At 38.6% G+C, this 18,416-nt stretch overlaps 2 protein-coding genes across 2 annotated transcripts; both read right to left on the bottom strand.

Annotated features, from left to right (window-relative positions):
• Window positions 1-306: 306 nt before the first annotated feature.
• LOC127638542 (tumor susceptibility gene 101 protein-like) lies at window positions 307-9,517 on the bottom strand. The gene is made up of 10 exons (XM_052120110.1): window positions 9,185-9,517; window positions 8,551-8,638; window positions 8,400-8,465; window positions 8,140-8,303; window positions 7,668-7,794; window positions 5,505-5,562; window positions 5,202-5,296; window positions 2,470-2,672; window positions 2,125-2,364; window positions 307-1,750 (listed from the first exon to the last, which is right to left on the bottom strand). Exons 1-10 carry the CDS (start codon window positions 9,224-9,226, stop codon window positions 1,661-1,663), a joined length of 1,173 nt encoding a protein of 390 aa, XP_051976070.1. The 5' UTR covers window positions 9,227-9,517; the 3' UTR covers window positions 307-1,660.
• A 1,310-nt stretch (window positions 9,518-10,827) lies between these two features.
• Window positions 10,828-16,127, bottom strand: zgc:123278 (uncharacterized protein LOC641569 homolog). The gene is given in 7 exon segments (XM_052120116.1): window positions 10,828-10,931; window positions 11,272-11,362; window positions 13,180-13,231; window positions 13,233-13,341; window positions 13,461-13,520; window positions 14,112-14,195; window positions 16,067-16,127. Coding segments are annotated over 7 exon segments (561 nt in total).
• Between the last annotated feature and the right edge of the window lie 2,289 nt (window positions 16,128-18,416).

Here is an 18,416-nt window from a genome sequence, read left to right as displayed (position 1 = left end):
TTTTGTCTTTTTGTTTGGTGTTTGTTCTATTGGTCGACCGAATGGAAGTAACAGCTGATTATTTAGAAACAAACTGGGTTACTGGACCATGTGTGTTGAATCTTTAAAAGATAACACGCTTTTTCAAAGGTGCTAGAAGATAGGTAGTAAAATAGCACTAATAGCTAATCTATGGATAATTATATCAGCACTTGATAAGATGTCTAAAATACAAGTGATCATGCACGCAGACAGTAGCACCTGCTTAGAGACCACATAAAAACTGATAATGCAACGGTTGACCATATATAAATTAAGAGCCAGTAATAAAGATCATAATGTTTTATTGATCTGTGAGACATAATAACCTACAGACTCAAATAACAACAAATATTACCAGATTAGGTATAGTCTCCCTATGAAAATTAAAGTGCAGCTAAAGTCTTAAAAATCGAAATTCACATCCCAAGAGTGAAAACAATTGAGTGAAATGCAACAAACATACCTAAAAAAAAACTTTTTTTGTTTTTTTAATTTGAACACATTTGGAGTAGAATCCAAAAATTGAAAGTACAGTACAGTTTGTATTTTAAAAATAAAAAAATATTAGTCAGCAACTATTATTTGTATACAGCGAACATAAACAATAAATCTGGACCTAAGCTGAGAATAGATAAATATTAAACACAACACTAATAAAACTAAATACGGAACCAGACGTCATTGCCCTCATCAGCTCTGCATGTTTTCATAAATTATGGAGATTGACAACCAATTGTGAAAGTGTCTGAACGAATAGCAAAGTTGTAATCCACATAAGAGAGAGTCATTTTCTTGTATACTCTCTATGGATGTCACATTTTCAGATTTGTTTTTATTTTTACAGTTTGAGCTGTTATTCTGCACTGTTAAAAGCACTAGTATCAATAGCCAAAAACCCAAAACACCTGCCAGTTTAACACAAAAAGCTCAAATGGAAGCAAGAACATGATGTTTGCTGTATGGCTGAATCTCGCAAAACTTATCCAAGTCATATTTCACCCCAAAATCAAAAATAAATTACGAATATTTTGTATAAACAAAACAAATGTTGTTTTTTGAACTGTTCATTTATTTTGAATTAAGACACATTGTCATTACCGTAATGCAAAAATGTATTTTTCATTTTCATAATGCTGACTTGTACAGTAATAAAGTTTACTGTATATTACAATCCTTAATGTTAATGAGAATTAAACCACAACAAAAAGTCAACTGTAATGCACACATTACTGAAACACTTTGAAAATTTGGTTGGAAAAATGGTCCTAAAAACATGCTTCATTATCTTTATGGAAAATATGAAAAAATTATATATATATATATTTTTTGGTCTTTTGATTAGGGCTTTTGTGGGGTAAAACATGACCTGTACATGTTTTCATGAGATGACATCGTTACATCTAATGCTCAGGAGATTTCAAATATTGTACCTGATCTGCATTTATACAAATGCTTTATTTAAACAATGAAGTAAAATCAGGTGGATATCTAAAAATCCCATAGAAGTACTCTCACTGACCATGCTCTGAAAACACAAAAAGCAAGTAGATTATAGAGAGTATGGGCCATGTGATCAGAACTGAAATGTGTGTATGTGTAAGGGGGGGGGGGGGGGGTGTGTGTATTGGTGGCAGTAGGGTCAGTAAAGGTCACTGAGTCCAGCGGTCTTCCGTGCTTTCTGCATGAGTGCTCTCAGCTGGAACTGTTTTCGGGACAGCAGTCGCACATGCTGGGTGAAAAATACAAGAGGAAGAATCTGTCAAACATAGTCTGAATTGAACGAAAAACGTTTGTTTACCAAAATGGAATGCACCGGTATTCGCATCGTTCACAAACATAATACAACATTTCAAAATGTAATCACGTCTGCACTGAAAGTAACCAATTTTGCTCAAAATGTTCCTTAACAGCGGACCAATCAGCTGTAATCTCAAAGCGAGGCTACAGAAACAGTCAAATGGGTGAATGCCACAAATTTGGTGTGATATTCCAATGTGAACATGCCTTACGTAATGCTTAATAGATAAAATAGCAAGATTAAGAACAAATAAAGTAAGAGTGTGCCATGGTTAACAGAGAAGTAAAAGTAAAGGATGAACACACCTTGAGAAAGACCTCCAGGTCGATGACTCCTCTACGTAGGGCTTCTCCCAGGTAAAAGATGGTGTCTTCAATGGCGTTCTCCTCTGCGTACAGGTTTAGGATCTGTCTGTAGAGTGGAGCTGTTGGGATGATTACGTCATCAATGTCGTTGTTTTCCGATTGGTTCTCCATTTTCTCCAGAGCTTCACTCAGTTCCTCATCCTTCTTCTTCAAGAGCTCAATGTTTCTGTCCACCTCAGCCTGAGGTCAAATAAATCGCATTTTATTCTTCTATGAAACAATCAATTAAAATCTCTGGTAAAACAAGTAAAAAAATATTAATAAAATAAGTGCAAATTTTCACACCACTTCCTGGTCCAGGCGAGAAACCATGTCCTCTAGCTTTTGGTGTCCTTTCTTCAGGTCCTCCTCTGTCCTCTTCAGAGCGTCCAGCTCAGCCTGCGCTCTGTCCATCTCTTCTTTCATTCTCCAGCGCAGTTTATCGCTCACAGCTGAGATCAGTGATGCTCGGATGGTGTCCTCACCGATGGTACCATCACGATTTGGGCCTGAAGGGAGATATAAGAGAGACATACTAATTGATGTCGATTTGGTGTTTTGGAGTTCCATCTGAATGCCCATTTGATTAGTGCAAAAGCTGTTTTCCTAACAAAGGGACAACAGCCATGTCCATTTGAAAAGGTCTGTCTGGAATATGCTGTTTTGAACCACAGTATGGTCATGGACAAATGTTGCAAAACCAAGATACTTCAGGTGGTACTCACATTGATGACCAAAGCATTTTGCAAACATACCATAGTTTAAAACAACAAAACTTTCAAATCATACCAGCAGGGGGAGCGGGAAAAAAATCGAATTCAGGTTTGGACTCAGGCAAACAGCAAAAAGTGAAAAAAATATTACAACTAGTGTTCTTAAACTAGCCAAAATCTTCAAATACTGGTCATATCAAATGTACTGATATCAGTGGTTTATCTCAAGACTTTACTAGTGATAATATGCACATTTTGTAGTTAATTTTGAGTACAAATTGTTGTTAACATAATTTCAGCTTTGAGCACTTTGAGTTTAATTTGCTATAATTAAATTGTATTACATGTTGTTTTATATATATATATATATATATACAGTTTATAATGCAACTACACACAGTATATGTACAGTCACCCGGTCATTATCGCAAATTACATCCTGAAGACAGACCCCAAAGTGAAGTGGAGGGATCTTGTTCCACACTAAAATAAAATTGCAAATAATGGCCAGCTGACTGAATATTATCCTGCTTTTTATATGGGTACTTACCAAATAAGTAAATGCAGATACAAATATTGTTTTAAATTGAAACTAGATGGGTAAAGTCAAGACAAATAAGCCTTAAATTTACTTTAAGGCAGACAGACAGGTTTGTGCACATTTGAAAGTTTGACATGGAGTTTGAATAGTCTTGGTCCATTTGAACATTCCTTCAATGTAAGTCTATGGGATTTATTTTATTGTGTAGGAAGAAAGAAACCACAGAGTGAAATGAGAGACATGAAACTAGCACATGCCATGTAGGAAATCAGTTGCCAGTTATAATAGTTGATTATACAGTTATTCAGTATACAAAAATATTTGACACAAAATGACACAATAGTGGTCCACTAATAAAATGTATGCAAATTAAAAAATGTTTACTAACTTCCCAAAATACTAGACATATTTTTGTTCCACATTACATAAGATGCACCATTGAGAATACTCCCGGCGAGATATAACATGTTCATATATCATCTAGCCAAAAAAGAAAAGACTGTAATTTTCTGCTCAGCCCTTTAACCTGAATGTCATGGTTCAAACCAGCCGAACACTGAAAGTTCCCTGTGGATTGATGTCCTCTCCCTTATCTTAGCACTCTAAATATAACCACTCCAGGCTCTGACCAACTGGATCAAACGAGCCCTTTGACCTTTACCAGCTCAGAGTCTAGTTACACACCCAACATTTCAGAGTGCTCCAGAGAGGTCAATGTATACTAGGCATGAAGCCAGACAGAAGACCAGAGGTCAGGGTCAAAATAGATGGATAGGGGAAATACTTCAGTTGTATACTTTTGAGCCTTAACGTGGCTGTGTCATCTTATTTTAATTTAATTTTGTTGTCTTAAGATGCTTAAAATATAAGTCTCCAACTGAATTGCCTGTGTTGCCAATTCAGATTAACTCAGATTCAAATTGAATGTTGCCAATTCAGATTAACTCAGATTCAGACTGAATGTTGCCAATTCAGATTAACTCAGATTCAAATTGAATGTTGCCAATTCAGATTAACTCAGATTCAGACTGAATGTTGCCAATTCAGATTAACTCAGATTCAGATTGAATGTTGCCAATTCAGATTAACCCAGATTCAGATTGAATGTTGCCGATTCAGATTAACTCAGATTCAGATTGAATGTTGCCAATTCAGATGAACTCAGATTCAGATTGAATGTTGCCAATTCAGATGAACCGAGATTCAGATTGAATGTTGCCAATTCAGATGAACCCAGATTCAGATTGAATGTTGCCAATTCAGATGAACCCAGATTCAGATTGAATGTTGCCAATTCAGATGAACCCAGATTCAGATTGAATGTTGCCAATTCAGATGAACCCAGATTCAGATTGAATGTTGCCAATTCAGATGAACCCAGATTCAGATTGAATGTTGCCAATTCAGATTAACTCAGATTCAGATTGAATGTTGCCAGTTCAGATTAACTCAGATTCAGACTGAATGTTGCCAATTCAGATTAACTCATATTCAAATTGAATATTGCCAATTCAGATTAACCCAGATTCAGATTGAATGTTTCTAAATTCATTTTAACTTTAATTTGGATGTAGTCAATTCAGATACACTCTAAATCAGACAGAATGTTGTCAGTTCAGATCAAAATAAATTCAGAATGTTGCCAATTCAGATTAAAAGTTGCAAAAAATTATTTGAAAATGAATATTTACATATTTACTTGAGTGCTTATTAGAGGATTACAGTGATTTATGTGTTATTTGTTGGACAAACAAAACTTTCAAAAGGCAAACACAATGACTCACCCCCAGTTGTGACAGGGGTCTGGGAAGTGTAGTGTGCTGGACCACCTGTAGCAGGATAAGCATTCCCTCCTTGATAAGGGTAACCTGGGTATCCACTGGAGCAGACATAAATCATTACATAACCAATTAATCCCACTCACTAATCACAACTCAAACCTTTCAAATAATGTGTTTTCCTAACAAGAATGTTATAAGAGCTAGAAAAGTGAAAAAATAATAACGTCAACAGATTTATGAAATATTGTTCAGGGTGTCTGTCACATTGCTGCATGTGATCCTTAGTCGTACTGAAGGAATCATTACCATGAGTTCGGGTTTTGCCCGTAGGGAGATCCTGCAGGCATTCCAGGCATATAGGACTCTGGAAGGAAGGGTGGGACACAACACAAATGCTTTAAAATGCACTGCTGGAGACATCTGCTGTTTAAAACAGGCATTACTTTTCAGTTGTTTTAATTTGGGCACTGAAAATATATATCAGATTGCTCATATATAGTATATTAACTCAAAGTTTATGATACTGCTTTGATGCAGAATGGTGAGCAACCACTCTCCTTTCCTCATAACAAATGTGTTCCTCAATTGTGAACACAAACAAGTTTCTGTTACACAACAACGGACCCTGTAAGGAAGAATCTCCGGTCATATTTCACACCAAAAGCAAAAGAGAAGAAGAATATATACTTTACATAAATAAAATTAAGACTATTTTCCACCACAAATTCTCATTACTGTAGTACAGAAACAAAAATCATCCTGTAAAGAAACTGTTTACATACAGTATCTCACAAAAGTGAGTACACCCCTCACATTGAAGAAATGACACTTTGCTACAATGTAAAGTAGTGAGTGTACAGCTTGTATAACAGTGTAAATTTGCTGTCCCCTCAAAATAACTCAACACAGAGCCATTCATGTCTAAACCGCTGGCAACAAAAGTGAGTACACCCCTAAGTGAAAATATCCAAATTGGGCCCAATTAGCCATTTTCCCTCCCTGGTGTCATGTGACTCGTTAGTGTTACAAGGTCTCAGGTGTGAATGGGGAGCAGGTGTGTTAAATTTGGTGTCATCCCTCTCATACTCCCTCATACTGGTCACTGGAAGTTCAACATGGCACCTCATGGCAAAGAACTCTCTGAGGATCTGAAAAAAAGAATGGTTGCTCTACATAAAGATGGCCTAGGCTATAAGAAGATTGCCAAGACCCTGACACTGAGCTGCAGCACGGTGGTCAAGACTATACAGCGGTTTAACAGGACAGGTTCCACTCAGAACAGGCCTCGCCATGGTCGACCAAAGAAGTTGAGTGCACATGCTCAGCGTCATATCCAGAGGTTGTCTGAAGACAAGCAGACTGAGGACATGGATTACTGGAACCATGTCCTGTGGTCTGATGAGACCAAGATAAACTTATTTGGTTTAGATTGTGTCAAGCGTGTGTGGTAGAAACCAGGTGAGGAGTACCAAGACAAATGCGTCTTGCCTACAGTCAAGCATGTTGGTGGGAGTGTCATGGTCTGGGGCTGCATGAGAGCTTACGGCACTGGGGAGCAACAGTTAATTGAGGGAACCATGAATGCCGACATGTACTGTGACATACTGAAGCAGAGCGTGATGCTCTCCCTTCGGAGACTGGGCCGCAGGGCAGTATTCCAGTATGATAACGACCCCAAACACAACTCCAAGACATCCACTGCCTTGCTAAAGAAGCTGAGGGTGAAGGTGATGGTCTGGCCAAGCATGTCTCCAGACCTAAACCCTATTGAGCATCTTTGGGGCATCCTTAATCGGAAGGTGGAGAAGCACAAGTTCTCTAACATCCACCATCTCCGTGATGTTGTCATGGAGGAGTGGAAGAGGACTCCAGTCGCAACCTGTGAAGCTCTGGTGAACTCCATGCCCAAGAGGGTTAAAGCAGTGCTGGAAAATAATGGTGGCCACACAAAATATTGACACTTGGGCCCAATTTGGACATTTTCACTTAGGGGTGTACTCACTTTTGTTGCCAGCGGTTTAGACATTAATGCCTGTGTGTTGAGTTATTTTGAGGGGACAGCAAATTTACACTGTTATACAAGCTGTACACTCACTACTTTACATTGTAGCAAAGTGTCATTTCTTCAGTGTTGTCACATGAAAAGATATAATCAAATATTTCCAAAAATGTGAGGGGTGTACTCACTTTTGTGAGATACTGTGTATAAGATAATTTAACTGATCATTTAAATTGAGCATAAGAAATAGTACAATTTACAAAATATATCATTATTATTTTTTTTTACCTTAAAGTGGGCGACTGAGAACTGGCTTCATTTTCTTCATGCAAAATATGAAGTATGAAGTACGAAATATGAATATTTATTTTATTTTTCCCCAAACAGTTATTGTAAGATTAAAAAGGTCAAGACATTAAAGTATATCTGTTATAAATCAAAAGTATAACAGGAGGATGAAATCTGCTTACGGTTAGGTGGTCCAGCTGCCTGGAAGGTCTGGTATTGAGGTTGTGTGGTGGGTCTGGAGTACACAGGCGGCTCCTCACTGAACACAACAATCATCACCTGGATGAGCCCATATAGATCTGACTGAGGCTGATGGGTCAGGAGGAAACAAAATACAAGATCATTAGAAAGTCTGAAACAATCAGATACAATTCTTAATTATCAGTGCAACGTTTCTCTGTTTTCTGATATAATCATCTGTAGCTTCAAAGTTGCTAGCTACCCTATATTTAATATGAATACGGATTTACAATGTAACAATAAAAGGCAAAATGCATGTAAAGAATAGATCAGTTACAATCTGTGACTCCATTAAACTGTGAAAAAGAGTAACATTTTTGACTAAATGTGGAATTTTTGATAACTATGAGAGTCTTTTTGTATAAAATCTGTATAAAAAATATAATTCTGTAATTTTAGGTAGTTGAATCGTACATGTTTCCACTCATGCAGATAGGGCAGGTAGATCTTCCCGTTGGCATCAATGTGTTTGCCAGTCTTTATCATCATCGCACTGGTGGGCTTCACAAAACAAATAGGAGGATTGTAGGGATACGTGTCCAACAGCCACAGGCACACAGGGATATTGTAGACATTCCCTGTTGAAAGAAGCAGAAAAGGGACAGTGAAAAATAAAATGTTGTTATGAAGGGTCAGTTCACACAAAAATAAAAATTCTGGCATAATTTACTCACCTCTATAACTAACAGGTACAGTTCCTGTAAGGCTCATTAAGTCTTTGGAGGTGCCATCATTAAACACTGTAAAAAATACAGCATTAAAAAACATGAATAGACATGATGTTTCCAAACATCTCAAACTACAGGTAGGATGATATAATCTTACTGTAAGCATCCATCACAGGTTTAAGATCTTTGTACTGAGCGATGACATTTGTTATTTCCCGGACAGTGAGATCTCTGTATTTGTATTGCTGAAACAAAAGGTAAATAGACATCCGGTAAATTCTATTGACAAATGTCTCAATTATAAAGCTCTATCGTAACAACTTTAACAACATGGCAAAATGACAATATCGTTGAACACTGAAAACAGAAAAGGAATTACAAATGCCCTTAAATTATGAACGTCATTCTCACTTTACAATAACTTTCATTAATATGTTAATATAAAAATTAATATAATACTCCACAGATCAGATCATATATTTATTTATGTATCAAAATAATTGTGTGTATATATATATATATATATATATATATATATATATATATATATATATATATATACATATATGACTATTTTTTTATTAATAACAGGCTAGCATAAAACGCTCACAAAGCTAAGATTACTAGTATTCCAGCCAAATATAATGTAGAAAAGGATAAATAAAAGATGAAACATGCCAAATACAGATAAATGAAACTATTAATAAAGATATATTATTAAACTCTCATATTATTCCAAATTAAATTAAGCTATTAATAACTGACTATCAAGCAAAAGATATGACACAAACCTTCAACATCTTTTTAAGAGCTCCTTCGTTGACAACAGCCATGATTGACTAAACAATATAAATAAATACACTAATCTCCTGAGAAAATAAAGAATAAATGTGTGCAATTTGAAAAGTGTCTGTGTGTCTGAGCTCAGGCCTGTTTAAAATCCGGAAGCACAAATTTTATCGCCTGATATGAGACAAATAAACTCTACAGACTTTAATAAATCGTTAATATCAACTGAATTATAGTTAGTTAATGAAAATCAATCAAATAAACGTAAAGTCAACTGGAATTAATTACGAAGAAGATAAACAAAATGAACGCAGTGAGCGTCACAACAGTGACAGTCACACTTCCGGAGGGAGTGTGTTGGGTTTTTCAAAATAAAAGTTTAGAAATCACCATACTAATAATGCACATATATTGTGCATAGACAGAAAATATTTAATTTCTGTTTATCCTAATAAATGACAGATATAATTCATGACATAATTCACATTCAATTTATAAAGGGATAGTTCAAACCAAAAATTTAAAAAATTCTCTCATCATTTATTCACCCTCATGCCAAACCAGATGTGTATGACTTTCTTTATTCTGCTGAACACACAGATTTTTAGAAGAATATCTCAGCTCTGCAGGTCCATACAATACAAGTGAATGGTGGCCAGACCTTTGAAGGTCCAATAAGCACATAAAGGCAGCGTAAATGTAATCCATAAAACTCCAGCACTGCAAAAAAATATTTTCTAGACAAGTATTTTTGTCTTGTTTTCCTGTCAAATTATCTAAACTTTCTTAAAATATGATTTATTTACTTTTCAAGCAAAATGGGATAAGATATTAAGTCTTGTTTTAAGATAAATCTGATTAAATTTAGTGAACTTTAGACTCAAAACAAGAAAACAAAATCTGCCAATGGGGTAAGCAAAATAAACTTGTTTTCTCTTTAAATTAAGTTTAATTTGCTTACCCCATTGGCAGTTTTTTTCTTTAATTGTTTTGATCAATAGATTCCAGTTTACATATAACCATGCTCACAAATGACCATACTTTGTACAAAAGGCTAGATTTCCTTGCCTCCGTTGACACACACTAGATGTTCTTTGGAACATGCTCTAATCATATATGGATAACATCAGATCATCAGGTTTTGCTGGTGGAGTCCATGCCAGCTCGACAATCAATGCACGGCCATGTTGAAAATATTGTAATTAAAGCAAAATGCATATCAAATACCAAGAAATACTCAAATTCATGTTAATTTTTAATTTAGATATTATTATGATTATTATTATTAAGCAATCAAATATGTAATAAGTGAAATCAAACAGACTTTTTTTTTGTGTACAGTGAAAAACATTCACAACAGCAGTAATTATTAGGAAAGAACCACATCATAATATTTAAAGTGACCCAGAATCAAAGTAACGTGTCATAACACAGAGAAATCCTTAAATTGACAAATAATTTAATTACTTTCATGTTGCTCAGATTGAACCTTTGTTTTTGCTTTGTTTTACAAAAGCGTCTATTCAAACTATTTTTATTTTTTACTTATTTATTTCTTTTATTATTTTTAGATAACAGTCAATTCCATAAAACAGCTTACAGATGCTGCAAAACACTATCTACATTAACAAAAACTGTTTGCTTGCTAACAGTTGGTTTCATTGCCTTTGAGGAACAGAAGATGATCCTCATCTAGAGTCACATGTGAGAATTCCTCCATTGACTTGATTTGCGGGTGCACTGGACTTGCTGTAAAGAAACAAGAATGGTCATTTTACCTAAATACCCATACACACAAAAATACATGTTTTTGCTTTAACAGTGGAAACAGTATAGTCATATCACTATATGATAAAAAATAAGATTTCTGTTGTAAAGTGACAATGTACAATAATTATTTCCGGTTAACCAAATCTCAAAATATAATGATAAGTTTGATGTTTGATCTCATATCATATCACATGTAAACTGTTTCAACTGCTCATTTCTCTGATGTAATTAGGACAAAAGAGCAGATAGACACTGTTAAACTGCTAAATATGGATGTGAAAACTTGTATGATGGGAATGAACAAGTAAACTATACTCACAGTCTTCTGGGTCAAGACACATGCAAAGAGGAGGGACCTCACTAAACACGGTCATCATAACCTGAATCAAACTGTGCAGGTCACACTGCGTCTGCAACAAATAACAGGTCATTTATTACTTATTATGACAAATAATAAAAAATGGGCACAATTCATCAAAAGCTCTAATATTGTGACTCAACGGGAGGTAAAATGCAGATTACTGGTCCAAAAACTGGTGTTTTATTGAAAACCTATTTGTTGTTTTTTTTTAGATGCTAGTCAGAACCACTGAAGCAACTCCAAACCAAAATCATACGATCGCCGGTCGCTTTGCCAAAAAAGAGGTTTGAAGGAATTCTATGTCTTAGGCCACATCCACATTAATCAGTTTTTGTTTGGAAAACATTGTTTTTTAGTTTCCTAATGTCATTGTTTTCCAAAGATTTAATGGAGAATGTTTTCGAAACACTCCATTTTGGGACGTGGAAAATGGTGTTTTAGTGTGGACGAGAGGTGTAAACCTTGTGAAATTAATGTGGGGGTTGTCCCCTTTTCTCCCCAATTTGGAATGCCCAATTCCCAATGCACTCCAACTCCTCTTGGTGGCGTAGTGACTTGCCTCAGTCCGGGTGGCGGAGGACAAATCTCAGTTGCCTCCATGTCTGAGACGCCAATCTGCGCATCTTATCAGATGACTTGTTGAGCGCATTACTGCGGAGACATAGGCTCATGCTATTCTCCGCGGCATCCACGCACAACTCACAACACGTCCAACCAAGAGCGAGAACCACATTATAGCAATCAAGTGGAGGTTAACCGAACTTGACTCCATCCACCCTAGCAACCGGGCCAATTGGTTGCTTAGGAAACCTGGCTAGAGTTACTCAGCACGCCCTGGATTCGAACTCGTGACTCCAGGTGTGATAGTCAGCGCTCAGGCTCCCAATTAATGCTTTTTAAACGACAATGTAGAAGGCTGTGTCCACACTAATCCATTTTGTTTGGAAAACTTTGTCTTATAGTTCTTAATGTCATCGTTTTCCAAAGTATGTTGTAATGGTGAGCATTTTGAAACCATTCAAGTGTGGATGAGAGGTGTAAATGTAGCAAAATGAATATTCATTATTACTAAACGAAAACGTATTAGGCCACATCCACACTAATCTATTTTTGTTTGAATACGACATTTTCAGTTTCCTGACGTCATCGTTTTCCAAAGTATGTGACAATGGTAAACGTTTTTTGAAACTTCCCATCTTAGTGTGGATGAGAGGCGTAAACGTGGCAAAAAAAAAGACTTTTCAAACAAGCATTAGTGTGGACGTGGCCTACTTATTCAAAAAACATTTTTAAACTTTGTTTCAGTTTCCTATCGTCATCATTTCCCAAAAGAATGCGGTAATTGAGAGCGTTTTCGAAAAATGTTTTCATTGAGGAAAAACGGCATTCTAGAGTGTAACCGTAGGGAAAATAATGCGTTTTTAAAACAAAAACTTCCCACATCCACACTAATCCGTTTTGTCTGAAAATTACGTTTTCAGTTTCCTAAACTCATCGCTTTCCAAAGTACGTGGTAGTAGAAGGCGTTTTTGAAACACTGTTTTCAGTTTACAACATAATTTTTCAAAACCCTCTGTTTCCGGCAGAAGAAAACGCAAGTCTAATGTGTATGAGAGATGTAAAAGTAACATGTATTAGTGAGGACATAGTATAGAAATGGCCTTAATGGACGTTCAGACCAGAGCTCCTTGGTTCAGACCCAACGTGTTCTTGGGCTAAAAAAAGCTAGATGCAACGCAACAAATATAACAGAAAAGCTGCCATTCTTTTTAACCTAAGACATGGTGCAACGGTCAAAGTCTGTCAAACGCATGTTCACATGTGCAGACGGATGCAAAAACACATTCAGTGTAAACGGCCCCTTACATGTCTCCACTCATCTAAGTAAGGCAAGCGGATCTCTCCATTGCTGTTGACGTCTACTGGTCACAATCTTCATTTCGCAGGATGGTTTCACATAGCAGGTGGGTGCAGTGTGTGGATAACTTTCCTCCAGCCATAAACACACTGGAATGTTGTAACGGTTCCCTGAAGCACAAAATACAAAATTAAATTGCTTGTACTTTCAAACAATCGTATATTTAATCATAGGTTTGTTGCAAAATGCAAGGTGAATTATCTTTATGGAGGGAATTTGAACTGGTGACTTACCTTCATACAAGTTCCAGTCAAACTTATCAAGTTCTTCACTGTGCCATTATTTAAGACTATAAAAGAAATGTAACAACCGTTAAACAACCATAGTACTTAAAGCAGGAGTGAACTTAAGCTTGGCTACCTGGATAACCGACCACCTCACCAACTGACCCCAGTATGTGAGGCTACAGGACTGTGTGTCTGATGCAGTGAAGTGTTGTAGAGTCGTCCCACAAGGTACGATTCTAGCCCCTTTCCTGTTAACACTGGTAGCTGTCATGCAGTTGTTGGGTGCATGACTGAAGGTAATGAGGGTGAATACAGGGGGGTTGATCAAGAACTTTGTGGACTGGTGCCAGCTGAACTAACCTCCAGCTTAATGCAAGTAAGACTAAAGGAATCATAGTTATTTCTGAAGGAAGACACACCAAAGAGGGCCGGTAAACATCCAGGGGTGGACATTGAGAATGTGAAATCATACAAATACCTGTGTGTCTACCTAAATAATAAACTGGACTGGTCTGATAACACAGACTATTTGTACAAGAAGGGTCAAAGTTGCATTCTGAGATGATTGAGATCCTTTGGTGTGTGGTGGGTATTGCTAAAGACTTTTTATGATACTGTGGTAGAATCTGCCATTGCAGTTGACAAATGCTCACCAAATCTGTCCATCACCGCCTCAAGGTATTGGTGCTGAGACAAAACTGTTGAGATCTCAGACAGCACCTCTCTTCTGTGATCAAGTCAAGTCAAGTCAAGTCAAGTGGTTTTTATTGTCGTTTCAACCATAGACAGTTAGTACAGTACACAGCAAAACAAGACTACGTTCCTCCAGGACCATGGTGCTACATAAAAACAACAAAGGACCAACACAGGACCACATGAGACTACACAACGAAATAAAATACCTATATATACCTATATAAAGTGCACGTGCAAACATGTGCAAAAAGTACGGGACAGTACAACAAATTTCTGACAATGAACAGGCCAATAGACAGTGCAGCGCCGACCAGTACTCAGTAGTGCAAAAAGATGACAGTTTCTAAAAAAAAAAAAAAAAAAAATGTAAACATAACACACTATGAGATAGTGTTCTATGCACATAGCAGTTATTGGAGTAGCAGACAGTTATAAAGTGACAGTAATTAAAGTGCAACTCAGGACACGTGTGTGTGTGTCAAACCAGTCTCTGAGTATTGAGGAGTCTGATGGCTTGGGGGAAGAAGCTGTTACACAGTCTGGCCGTGAGGGCCCGAATGCTTCGGTACCTCTTGCCAGACGGCAGGAGGGTAAAGAGTTTGTGTGAGGGGTGTGTGGGGTCGTCCACAATGCTGGTTGCTTTGTGGATACAGTGTTTTTTGTAAATGTCTTTGATGGAGGGAAGAGATACCCCAATGATCTTCTCAGCTGTCCTCACTATCCTCTGCAGGGCTTTGCGGTCCAAAACGGTGCAAGTCCCAAACCAGGCAGTGATGCAGCTGCTCAGGATGCTCTCAATAGTCCCTCTATAGAATGTAGTGAGGATGAGGGGTGGGAGATGTGCTTTCCTCAGCCTTTGAAGAAAGTAGAGACGCTGCTGGGCTTTCTTGGTAATAGAGCTGGTGTTGAGGGACCAGGTGAGGTTCTCCGCCAGGTGAACACCAAGGAATTTGGTGCTCTTGACGATCTCCACAGAGGAGCCGTCGATGTTCAGCGGAGTGTGTTCACCTTGTGCTCTCCTAAAGTCAACAACCATCTCTTTTGTTTTGTCCACATTCAGAGACAGATTGTTGGCTCTACACCAGTCCGTCAGCCGCTGCACCTCCTCTCTGTATGCTGACTCGTCGTTCTTGCTGATGAGACCCACCACGGTCGTGTCATTGGCAAACTTGACGATGTGGTTCGAGCTGTGCATTGCTGCACAGTCGTGAGTCAGCAGAGTGAACAGCAGTGGACTGAGCACACAGCCCTGGGGGGCCCCAGTGCTCAGTGTGGTGGTGGTGGAGATGCTGTTCCCGATCCGGACTGACTGAGGTCTCCCAGTCAGGAAGTCCAGGATCCAGTTGCAGAGGGAGGTGTCCAGGCCCAGCAGGTTCAGCTTTCCAATCAGGTGCTGGGGAATGATTGTGTTGAATGCTGAGCTGAAATCTATGAACAGCATTCGAACGTATGAGTCCTTATTGTCTAGGTGGGTGAGGGCCAGATGGAGGGTTGTGGTGATGGCATCGTCCGTTGAACGGTTTGAACGATACGCAAACTGCAGTGGGTCTAGTGAGGGGGGCAGCTGGCTCTTTATGTGCCTCATGACGAGCCTCTCAAAGCACTTCATGATGATGGGTGTAAGTGCGACGGGACGGTAGTCGTTGAGGCAGGACACTGAAGACTTCTTTAGCATGGGGATGATGGTGGTGGCTTGAAGCACGTTGGAACGACGGTGCTGCTCAGAGAGATGTTGAAGATGTCGGTAAGAACATCTGCTAGCTGGTCTGCACATCCTCTGAGCACTGAAAAAACAATATACATCTTTAGTACAGATTTGCCTGCTAGCTACACCTGAAACTAGATTATAGGAATACCAATTGGAAATATGAATGTTTTTTAGTTTTGTTTTATGAAATGCCCATTTTAACATATCCCAAAATCTTTACCTTGGGAAGAATTCTCTTTAGATCCCGAACAGTTGTAATTGTCATGACAGCTAATTAAACTCCAAGTGACATGGAAAAACTTTTAATCCACTTGTGAATAAGGTATGCTTGCAGTGTTTTGTCTTTGAAACTTTATGAAACCCAAGAATCCAACCTTCAGTTCACTAAACCATGCTATTGTCAGAAACAGCCAATACGAAGACAGCGTTACGTTATGAACTAAAGATCATTTGGAACAATAAACTGCAGACTTCATACCTTGTAAATAAACATGGTGTATCTGTATACCAATAAAATGTTATAATAGACAACACTGTGAGGTGATTGTTGGTGGAATATGAATATAGCAGTTAATATCAATAAATAAAGTACAGGCACATAAACACATTCTTACATTGATAAAGCAGCCTGTTTTCTTAAATCTTTTATACACTTATCAAATAATTTGCACTACTATCTTGATGGCCTACATACACAGATGAGCCAAAACATTATGACAACTCACAGGTGAAGTGAATAACATTGATCACTTCCTAACAAGGCCACATGTCAAGGTCTGGGTAGATTAGATGTAAGCGAACAATCAGTTCTCAAAGTCAATGTGTTGAATGCAGGAGAAATGGGCAGGATTAAAGACCTGAATGACATTGACAATGGCAAAATTGTTATGGCCAGATAACTGGGTCAGAGCATCTCTGAAATTGCAAGGCTTGTGGGGTGCTCCTGGTCACCATTGGTGAATACCTACCAACAGTGGAGGGGCAAACCACAAACCGGCGACAGGGTGTTCAATGGCGAGTGCTACAAAGGTTATCCCGACAGGTCAGAAAACACAGAAGTTCTACTGTGGCACAAGTCAAAAATGTTAATGATGGTTACAGGAGGAATGTGTCACAACACACAATGCATCGCACCCTGATGTGTATAGGGCTGCTTAGCAGAAGACCTGTCAGAGTGCCCACGATGACCCCAGTCCACCATCAAAAGCGCCAACAATGGGCACTCGAGCATCATAACTGGACCTTACAGCAGTGGAAGAAGTCGGAACTGGACCTTGGAGCAGTGGAAGAAGGTTGCATGGTCCGATGAGTCCCATTTTCTTTTACATCACATGGATGGTCGTGTACATGTGTGCTGTTTACCTGGGGAAGTGATGGCACCAGGATGCATTGTGGGAAGACTACAAGCCGGTGGAGGGAGTGTGATCTGAGCAATGTTCTGCTGGGTAACCCTAGGCCCAGTCATTCATGTGGACACCAATTTGACATGTGCCACCTACCTAAACATCGTTGCAGACCAGGTACACCCCTTCATGGCAACGGTATTCCCTGATGGCAGTGGCCTCTTTCAGCAGGATAATGCGCCCTACCACACTGCACACATTGTTCAGGAATGGTTTGACGAACATGAATTGATGAAGTGTTTAAAGTGTTGCCCTAGCCTCCAAGTTCCCCAGCTCTTAATCCGATTGATCATCTGTGCGATGTGTTGGACCAACAAGTCCGATCCACGGAGGCTCCACCTCACAACTTACAGGACTTGAAGGATCTGCTGCTAATGTCTTGTTGCCAGATACCACAGGACACCTTCAGGGGTCTTGTAGAGTCCATGCCTCGGCGGGTCGGCACTGTTTTGGTGGCGAGCGGAGGACCAACAACATTTTGGCAGGTTGTCATAATGATTTGGCTCATCAGAGTATTATTTACAGTGTTCAGTTTGATTTCTCTGGCCTAATTTACACATTTCCACCCATTGTTTAAAGTCACTCAGCTTAACTCTTGTGTTTGTGTGTATGTGGCAGCGGGGGCGTGGTCAAGCGCCCGTCCGGGAGAGAAAAGCGGTAAGGGCGCTCACACCTGAGCTAAATTATGTCTAACACCTGTCTCTAATTGCAGTAGAGCGAGGAGAGCGGATAAAAAGCCAGCAGCCACAGAGCATGGAGAGAGAGAGTCTGACACAAAGAAGCCTACTGTGTTCTTTATATGAAAAGATTATATGTCTGTAGAAGTGCTAAATTAAACATCACCTGTGATTTTGAAGCCCTGTTCCCTGTGTCCTCCTTCGAGAGTTGTATTACAGTGTAATATGTACAAATATGACTACTTACCAGGGCCGGATGTAGGTTTGGGCAAAAGTGAGTCATGCTCACCCAATCAAACAAAGGCAAACACAGTATAGTTAAAAGCAATTTGGGGGCGGGCTGTGTGTTACAAACATTGAGGGTGGGCTGCATGTAGACCACCCCAACAATCACAAAATGGCACCAGAAATTTGTAGTATTTTCCTATTTTGGTCATTGGCCAAAGAACGACACACTCAAGCGTAGTGTCTCTG

Source organism: Xyrauchen texanus, chromosome 46 (assembly GCF_025860055.1).
Source record: "Xyrauchen texanus isolate HMW12.3.18 chromosome 46, RBS_HiC_50CHRs, whole genome shotgun sequence".
Lineage (NCBI taxonomy): Eukaryota > Metazoa > Chordata > Actinopteri > Cypriniformes > Catostomidae > Xyrauchen > Xyrauchen texanus.
This window is presented reverse-complemented; position numbering and strand designations above follow the sequence as displayed.